At 44.5% G+C, this 10,000-nt stretch overlaps 1 protein-coding gene across 4 annotated transcripts in view; it reads left to right on the top strand.

Annotated features, from left to right (window-relative positions):
* Nucleotides 1–1,891: 1,891 nt before the first annotated feature.
* nid2a (nidogen 2a (osteonidogen)) overlaps nt 1,892–10,000 on the top strand; it is a 62,324-nt gene continuing 54,215 nt past the window's right edge. For all 4 annotated transcript variants that reach the window (XM_080024339.1, XM_080024337.1, XM_080024338.1 and 1 more), the window contains exons 1-3: nt 1,892–2,235; nt 3,819–4,004; nt 4,155–4,271. In XM_080024339.1, coding sequence (XP_079880465.1) covers nt 2,035–2,235; nt 3,819–4,004; nt 4,155–4,271 — 504 coding nt within the window. In that variant the 5' untranslated portion in view covers nt 1,892–2,034. The remainder of the gene's footprint in view (nt 2,236–3,818; nt 4,005–4,154; nt 4,272–10,000) is intronic.

Genomic DNA, 10,000 nt, shown 5'->3' with positions numbered 1-10,000 from the left:
TTTTTTTGCACACTCTTACTTATATTTGGTGAATAATATACAGATATTTTTTCACCATGATTTGGTAAATTATCAAGCAATCTAACTAATTATCTTTCACAAGATGTAATCCACAAATCCTCTACCACTATCTGCTCTTTCTTTTCACTTTCCCTCTTTTTGCATGTATGAGCAAACACACGTATTTCACCTTTGACCCCAATATCCTGTGTAAACAGGATGCCATATCTGTGAGTATACTAGCTGAGTAGCACTAATGGCCCAGTAATAAATTATTAATGAACTCAGTGATATCTGTCAACACCTGATTTGTCAGGATGTAATGATATGGACGATCAGATGATTTATTTCACCCCATGAGATAAGGATAACCCTAACCCGAAAAAAACAATTCTAAGAAGATACAAGATAGTAAGAAAATACTATTTACAGTAAGAAAAGTACTAGAAAATATGGAGAAAAATTCCAATTAATAAAAGTAAGAATTAAAAATGAAGAATATAAATATTGATAATAGTAAGACATCACTCAAGAATAGTGAGAAGAAAATCACTTTTTTCTTCCAGTGGTGCTGCCAGTGCTGTAGTTAGACGCTGTACCAGACGCCGCACCTAGATTTCTTCACACTACATAGATCAGTGACTCAAGCTCAGGTTAAACGCAATTTACAGAATGCAACACGTTAAATTCACATTCCTCAGGTAGTGAGCCCGCAAACAAGTCAATGCAGAATTTATTGCAGAGAGTTGGTGAGTTAGTGCCCAAAGCCCCCATAAGGATGGTATGAAGTGATACTGTAGTATTTCAGTTGCACAAGGTGTATGATTCAACCAGCGGCTATAAATGTAGCGATGAATAAGGTCCCATCCAAACCCAGCGCTCCGTGCCGGGCTTGGCCCTCATCGTCACTCGGTGGTTGTATCTGGTCATTGCAACTTGCGCCGCCCTCGAGGCGACTCCCGGGGCGCGCCGTGGCGCCCTGGCCACCGGGTGGCGCCACAGGGCTTCGGTGTCCGTGGCCCAGGCGCCGAGCGAGCGGACGAACGAGGTCGGCGCCGACTGACGCGGACGTGGGACGCAGTTTGAGAAAGCGCGTTCAAACGCTGTTATGCGTCGCAGGCTTTAGGATAGTCGTGGTACATCATTCGACCTTTTAAATATGTTTTGCTTATTGCTTGCTTGAGGATTGTTTTGTATTGTTGATACATTTTTAAGTTGATTTGATTGTTTTCTGTTAGTGTTCAACTTTTTGGGTTTACTGTACATCGATGTTTTTTTTAATATTTCAGTTTATGCGCGTTTACTGTGTATCGATATTTTTTATATTCCAGTTTATGCGCGTTTACGGTATATCGATATTTTTTTTATATTTTAGTTGATGTGCGTTTCCTGTATATCGCCCGCCTCTGTATTTTTTAGCAATGGTTTGGGTTTCACGACATATTACCATTTCTCCCCTATTTGTGTCTCTTTATCGTTACTCCTATTGTTACCGCTCAGTCCAAAATCGACCCCGTTTGTTTTGGCTTTAACCGGAGCCAGATGTCGGGCTCCCCCGGCTCCTCCCACAGCTGTCACTCGGGCGAGCCGTGACCAACCAGCGCGCCCCTGGGGGTTTCCCTAAGCCCCGCCCGCCTTAACCCCTCCACCCCACCCTCGGTCCATCCCTCCATCCCTCCCTCCATCCCTCCCTCCAGATAGACTCATGTAACTTCTGGGGAGGTGTGGGAGTCACTTCGGAGAGATCGGAATCCCCTCTCTTCTCCTTTTCCCCTCTCTCCCTCTCTCTCTCTCTCCATCTCTGCAGACAACCCCCACCCACCCCCACCCCACCCCCACCACCACCCCGCTCCTTCCCTCTCCACCGCTCTATCCTTTCATTCAAAAAGGAGAAAAGGGGGAAGAGAGAAAAGAAAGAGAAAAGAAAGAAAGACATTTTTTTTTTAAACAACAACAACAACAACAACAACAACAACAACAACAACAAACCCCCCGTTCTTCATGCAGAGCTGTCGGTGTGCCCACACAGTTTAAATGGCAGGGGGGAGCGTGAGCCTCTACCTGTGCGTGTGCGTGTGCGTGTGCCGGGTTTGGGCCCTCCGGAGGACCGGCTTGTTCCCGTACGGGGCGCCGAGCGGCGACGCGTCTCTGGCGGCGGGCGACGACGAGACGTCCCGGCCCCTGACGCTGTCCCGGCCCTTCTACTTCTACGACGCGCGCTTCCGCGAGCTTTACGTGAGTAGAGGGTGACACCTTGGGGGGGGGGGGGGTCAGATTGAAAGGAAAAGTCGCGATAACAAAAAAAAAAAAAGCTTGTTGGTGTATTCAGGTGTAGTTTGAATAAAAATAAGTAGTAAAAAATAAAAAAAGAATACGAGTTGCATTCTAGCTGTTGATTTATTCAGGGATATTCTGAATTAATTATTGGGGTTGGTTTTTTTTAAACGTTTTAACTTTTTCCTTTTAATCTGGGGTTTGGATTTTTCGGGGGGAGATTGATGAAGATGTTGCTTGGAGCCATGCATGCATGGTACATTACATAACAGCACTTTAACTTCACAGCCTCTGTGTGGACACTCACTGGGAGTGGTTCATTCATTCATTTTTCCAATGCACAAGTGAACGTCAGAGTATGTTTCTATTATGTTTGCATTCGTTGTGGTATTGTTTGTTACATTACGGATATGCTTATCACAAATAAAATTCAGTAATTATGGAATTATGGTGACGGCCCTGTAAAATCAAACTCACATTACACATGTATGGGTACAAAACCATTTATCTCTCATTCAAATAAAGCTAGAAAGTTGTGGGCCTTCGTCGAGGCTGTGTTATAGCACACTAGTACACCATTCAGTATGTCTACTTAGTACGCTTTGAAAATGGCTTTCAAACCGCGCTATGCATCAAATAGAATGTGAAAAAGTACCAGGATGACGTACTACATCCGGTGAAATATCGTAGTATGCGAACACTGGACACCACGATATCCCACAATGCATTGTGGTAGACCCACTTCGCTACGGCAACAAGCAACTAGTGATGCAAGTCTCGAAAATGATTGGATCACAGCGAACAATTAGGTGGTAGTGAACCAATCTTTTGAGTGACTCAGCAGTCTGGAGTCACTCCGCTGAAGGGGTCGTTGGTCTGTGACTCTGTAGCTGCAGCCAGACACAGGCTGATCTGAGACTCCACTCTCTGACGAAAAAAAAAAAGAGCCAAGAGCTGCGAGTCAGGTGTGAGCACCTCAGGCGCCTCAGGAGAACTTTGAATCGCGAACATAAAATGATCACGATGGATGAAATGAATGTGGAGGGGGGGGAAAGGGTGACGCCATTTGGCATAATTCATATTGAATCTGATTTGAAACTGATTTTCACTTTGCATCCCACCTAAATAAACCGGATTTGGAGGCAATCGGAGGAGTCTTGTGAGAATTCCGTTCACGACTCAGAGTTACGGCTGGTTGTGTAGAGCCTGAGTCTCTTTTGCAGAGTCGTGCGTGAGGAGCCGAACCTCCAGAAAGAGCCAAACTTCTCATTACGTCTACCAACAATGACTGAGGGCAGGCCAGCACAAAGTGGCGACTCGGCTAATGGTGACGACGTAGAGTGTCCGAGAAGCCCTCGTTGTCTTTACTCTCGTGCTTAAGTTTGCTGGAAAATAGTGCACGTAGCACATCGCATGTGTCGTGGCGTACGCAGCATGTAGTACGTAATGAACGCTGCAGGGCCGGAATGGAGTTCAGTATCTACCTCCTCAACCTTCCTGCACTTTAATCTCCTCTCCCTCCCTCCCTTCCTCCCCCGCTCTAGGTGGCCACCAACGGCCTCCTCTCGGCCCAGGACCTGCCCATGGAGAAGCAGTACGTGGATGACGGCTTCCCCACCGACTTCCCGGCCGTGGCTCCCTTCCTGGCCGACCTGGACACCAGCGGCGGGCGGGGCCACATCTACTACCGACTGACTGAGGCCCCCGGGGTCCTCAACAGAGTGGCTCAGGTGAGTCCGTCTATCTATCTATCTATCTATCTATCTATCTATCTATCTATCTATCTATCTATCTATCTATCTATCTATCTATCTATCTATCTATCTATCTATCTATCTATCTATTTATCTATCTATCTTTCTTAACTTGCTTTCGTGCAGGAAGTGCACCGGGGCTTCCCGGACGCCAGGTTCACGCCCACCCATGCCGTCATCGCCACGTGGGAGGACGTCGGAGCGTACGAGGAGAACACCCGCAGCGCCGGACCAGCCCACATGGTAAGAAATTGATGGACGAATTGGTGGTTCAGATAGATGGATAGATAAATGGATGCCAGAACGGTATGGGGTGAGCTGGTTGTCATGGTTAGCTGGTTGCCAGCAGCGAGGTCTGTGCATGTGGCGCTGTAACCTAGGTGTATATTATATTTGTATTTGTAACATACAGTCGAATCTTTTTGACCGATGAGGTTCAAATTTGTCCGGTAAAATAAATGATTTTCGGACACCGGACCGAGTTGTACGACGGTGGCGTAAACATGCAATTGCACTCAGAAACTCTAGGGGCACCATATCCCAAATACCAAAAGTTACATAGTGCTGCTTTAAGACTCCCAAACTTTTTTCTCCAAAGTTTGCCTTCTTCTCATCTTCTGCATTTCTTTGGTGGTTGAGGTTATTATTTTTTTCGTTCTTTTTTGTGAATGTAAATCCATATCGACAGTTTATTGACCACAACTGGCTATGCCCACGGCGGACCACCAACAATGGAAAACCGCATATCGAGGAGCACACGCACATGAAATACATTGAATGGCTTTTTCTCATAAAGTGCCATCTTAAAAGAAGTAGACAATGTGAGATTTTTTTAAACAAAGTAATCTCATTGATGACCACTTAAAACTTTTTTGTTCTTGTTGGTTCTTTCTCAGTTTGCAGATAGAGGTTTAGTGCTAAGTTATCAGTGGGGATCTGTCTGAAGATGAGAACAGGACCAATAACAAAAGCCCCCTCTCCTAATCTGCCTCTTAACCTTTTCAAAGGGGTCAGAAGTCATTCAAGTACCCCCCCCCCCCCACACACACACACACTCACACACACACACACACACACACACACACACACACACACACACACACTCACACACTCACACACACGCATACAAATCCACCCACCTCCACCCTCCCAGGTCGTTAACCCCCCACCCCCCGCCCACCCCCCCCACACACACACAACCCGAAATGTGTTAAATTTAAATTGAATTTTAACTTTGCTCTTAAAAATGTGTACAGCTAAGTAACAATATGTGATGATAACCTAAAAAATGTAAACTTTGCCGTTAACAATATGTTTACAAATAAGTTGAGATGCTAAAACCTAAAAATAGACATTCTCTCTCTCTCTCTCTCTCTCCCTCTCTCTCTCTCTCTCTCTCTCCCTCTCTCTCTCCCTCTCTCTCTCTCTCTCTCTCTCCCTCTCTCTCGCTCGCTCTCTCCCCATCTTGATAGCATCTCCCTTTGAACTGATTAGCCAGAGCTGCTGGGTGGGGTGAAGCCTTTGTGGGGGATGGTGTGTGCATGTTTACACAAATGGGTGCGGTTGTTTATTAGGACATGGTGGGGGTGTGTGTGTGTGTGTGTATGTGTGTGTGTGTGTGGGGGGGGGGGGGGGGTGCTTCCATGGGGGCCAATTACAGGGTGATGTCATCACTGGGACAAAGAAAGGGGCGGGGTCAAAAAGTAGTATGTAGTGGAGGTTAAAGTGTTAATCCATCAGGTCTGTTTCTATTGTTGACTGCAAGTCTCCGAATTCTGCTCGAAATTTCAATATATTTTTTTACATCACAATTGTATTGAATGGCTGTTTCCGAGAAACTCCCAGCTAAATAAAGTATAAAAACAAGAGCAGGATTTCTTTTTACGAAAGAATCGTACGGATTACCGCTTAAATGTTATGAATGTGCTGCCCTGTAGTAGGGCGGCTGAAATGAGATTCATTCATGTAGGAGCCATCAACGTAATGGCAAAGTAATGGCTTCCTTTTGGGCGTCAGACACACATACACTCAATGTGTTGTCCCTGTGTGTACTTTATTCCAACCTTACTCCGACCTTACTCCGTGATCGGAGCCAACGGCAATAGCTATAGCTAGTTAAAGAAAAAAAGATGGTTGCCATGTTGTCTAACCCTCTTCACGGTGACTTTTGATCCAGCACTGCATTTAAAGAACTTCACTGTTTTCAGCCCCACTGGCTGGAAACTCAAAAACTGACATAGAGTAGAATAGAGGTAGAGGAAGTAGTAGTAGAGGCTGGGTAGAGTACAGTACGGCTAAAGTAGAGGAAGGTAGAGTAGAGTAGAGGTAAAGTAGAGGAAGGTACATTGGAGAAGAGGACGGTAGAGTAGAGGCAGGTAGGGGAGAGTAGAGGTTAAGTCGAGGAAAATACAGTAGAGTAGCTAAAGGTAGTTGAAGGCAGAGTAGAGGGAGAGAAAAGTTAAGGTAAACCTACCTTTACTCTAGACATACCTAGAATACAGTAGAGGTGGGGCCCCTACTCTACCTTCCTCTACTTTACCTCTACTCCACCGCAACTCTAATCTACCTCTTCTGTACCTACCTGAGTAGAGGTATAGTAGAGTTTGTGTAGAGGAAAGTAGAGTAGAGGAGAGCAGAGTAGAGGAAGGTCGAGTAGAGGAGAGTAGAGTAGAGGTAAAGTAGAGGAAGTTAGAGTCGAGTTAGAGTAGAGGATGTACAACTAAGTAGAGGTATAGTGGAGTAGAGGAAGTTATAGTAGAGTTTGTGTAGAGGAAAGTAGAGTCGGGGAAGGTAGAGTAGAGGTTAAGTAGAGGAGAGTAGAGTAGAGGAAGGTAGAGGCGAGGTTAAGTAGAGGAGAGTAGAGTAGAGGAAGGTAGAGGCGAGGTTAAGTAGAGGAGAGTAGAGGTAAAGTAGAGGAAGGTAGAGTAGAGGCAGGTAAAGTACAGTTGAGGTTGAGTACATTTACATTTAGTCATTTAGCAGATCAGTAAAGTAGAGGTAGACCTACCTCTACTCTAGACCTACCTAGAGTAGGGTGGGGGGGGGGTAGAATTGAGTTAGTCCCTCTCCTCTATTTTCTCCACCTTCCCCTACTTTACCTCTACTCCACCTCAACTCTAATCGACTCTGACTCTACCCTCCTCTACTCTAGCTGTGTTCTATCTCTACTCTACTGTATTCTACCTCCAACTACTCTACCTCCATTCTACAGTAGAGTAGAGTTAGAGTAGAGACAGGTAGAGTGGAGGAGGTACAGGAGAGACTGAGTATGAGCACTGTAGAGGTAGGTAGAAGGAAGTAGAGGCAGCGCTAGAGCAGAGGGAGGTAGAGTTGAGGTCGAGTAGAGTAGCGTTAGAGAAAAGACGATAGATGCAAACCTAAAAATGACCAAATGTGGTAAGAAATGTGTTGTTACACAGAATGGCCCAGTCCTCTCTCGCGGTGTAATAAAAGTGTACTCCCCAGTCCACAGTGGTTCGTTCCACAGGGTCTGGAGTCTGGGTGAAGGGATGAATGGATCACTCTGTTCCTCCTCTCATCTCCTACCTCTCCTCCCTTCCTCTGCTCTGCCCTCGCGTCCTCTCCTCCTTTCTCCTCTCCTCTCCCACGTCCTCCCCTTGTCTCCTCTCTGGTCACCACCTCCCCTCTTCCCGTCTGTTCTGTTCTCCTCTCCTCCTCTCTACCCGGTCTCTCCTCTATTGCCTCCTAGTTTCTCATCTCTCATTCCCTTCTCTAGTCTTCGCCCCTTCTCTGCTCTTCCCCTTTCCACCTTCTCTCTTCTCCCCTTGTCTCTTCTCCGCTCCTCTTCTACTCCCGCCTCTTCTCTTCTTTCTTCTCTTCTCGTCTCCGCACTCCCCTCGTTCTCCCACTTTGGAGGAGGATAATCTGTTGACACAATAGGGACTATTGTTTCCTGGGAGTGTTATTTGTTGTTTGTGGCGGACCCCTCGCTGTGCCCCCTCCCTCGGGGTGAGAGGAGTGAAGAGAGAGAGCGGGAGAGAGACCTTCCCCTTTTGGGTTTCAAAGAGGAATCCCGCTGCAATTTGGTGTTTTCAGAGAATATCTTGTTCCTCGTGGCTGAAAGGAAAGATCCACTATCTGGGGGCGGAGTCCGTGGGTGGCTCTGGGGAGGGCTTTTACTTTGAAAAACGGGCTTATGCTATGGACCCACGACACGACTTGAGTCTTTAGATCGCTGTACTGTTCACACTACACAACTCTCTGTCTTGTGAACGGGAATCTCGCGGTTTGGACACTACATGACTGAAAGGCGACTCACACATTACAAGATCTTTCACCAGGGGGAATCCCAGACATGTCTGCCGGGGCTCCAAACTACGTTTTGTCACGAAAACAAACGCGAGAATTGACATGGGAAATGACGCAATACAATGCGCGGAACAGGATTATTTTTTTATATATATATTTTGAATCACTGCAAAAAAAAAACAATTTAAATAAGAAATATGTTAAATAGCTTTTTTTGTCACCCAAGCCTATTGGTGTGGTGTTTTACATAGAAAAATGGGTTTAGATGTGGGCTTTTATTTAGAAAAATAGGCTTGGGTGAAGGATTTTTACGTTGGGAAATATATATATATATATATATATATATATATATATATATATATATATATGCGACCTACCACAGCAAAAGCCGCATCTCGTGCATTTCTAAAATCGCCAGGAGCAGCCAAATATATTGAAAAAATTCGATTTTTCCACATTCGTGTTCCTTTGTGGGTTTTTTTTTTATCTCTCAACGTATTTTCAAAACCGGGTTTGATTTATAAATAGTCGAAAAATGTTAAAGACTGGAGTTCAATATTCCCGTTAGATAACATGGGGAAACGCAGTTCAATTGCCGAGAAGCAGAACAGCACTGAACAACGCCGATCGATCGTTTCCTTTAAAACGAGCGTCCAGGTGAAGATCATTCATCCATATTCCATGTGATATGAAGTCACAATGTGAAAACCGTTTTGATAGAATTCAGCCTTTAAATCGTACTACTTTTACACACACGGAGCCACTGTTGTGAAACCCTTCGCGTCACGCACCTACATCACTTCCATAAACAGACGGTTAAAGTGCAGCACGGGGGTGTTTCGGTCTCACTTGTCTGTGAAAACTTTTTATGGGTTAGGCGAAGCGGGTGGCGGAAGCTCTGAATCATATTTCGGATCTTAATCTGACCAGTGCGATAGATCCAAATCAGTGTTAGCAGCGCATACTCTACTTCATTTTCCGCAATGATAGTCAGTTCTCCCAAGGGCGACGCAGAGAACGACAGCGATGCTGAATCTCATATTACTCCGGAGTTGGAGAACATTTCAAACAGCGGATTTCAATCTTAATGTGACGATGAAACGGAATATTTTTTTGATTATTATATTTTTATTATTATTTATTGATTATTATTTTGATTTTCTGAGACTCATATTATTGATAGACGCTTTTGTTGTGTTGTCCGTACTTTTAAACTCCAAAATAATTCCACTTTTATAAAACATGGATATTCTGACTGTTAAATATATATATATATAAATTTTTTTTAAACAAAATGAGTTGTGTGTTGTTGAGCTGTTCATGATTGGCCCATTCAGCAGTATGTTAAGTAGCCATGAGGCTTTGTTAGTCCACCAAACCATTTGCATCCTGGGAGCTGGCTGTGTGTGTATATGGATATATATATATATATATATATATATATATAAAATCTTTAGTAGCATTTTATGGCGCAAAAAAAATAGGAAAATGAATGAATAGGAACAATGAATAGGAGAAAAAAAAGAATGAACACAGGGTAGATGTGTAGTCCATAGTGTATAATTTTATACTCTACACCTATACGTATGTAAGAGAACACACACTAACATTGTATGTTCTTAGATAAGGTAAAATAAGATAATACTTTATTAAACCCGTGGGGAAATTTAGGTGAGAAAGGGATAAGAAGTAAGATGAAAAAA

Source organism: Zeus faber, assembly GCF_960531495.2.
Source record: "Zeus faber genome assembly, chromosome: 2".
NCBI classification, from domain to species: Eukaryota; Metazoa; Chordata; class Actinopteri; order Zeiformes; family Zeidae; genus Zeus; species Zeus faber.
The sequence above is the reverse complement of the archived record's forward strand: the minus strand, read 5'-3'. Positions and strand labels throughout refer to the sequence as shown.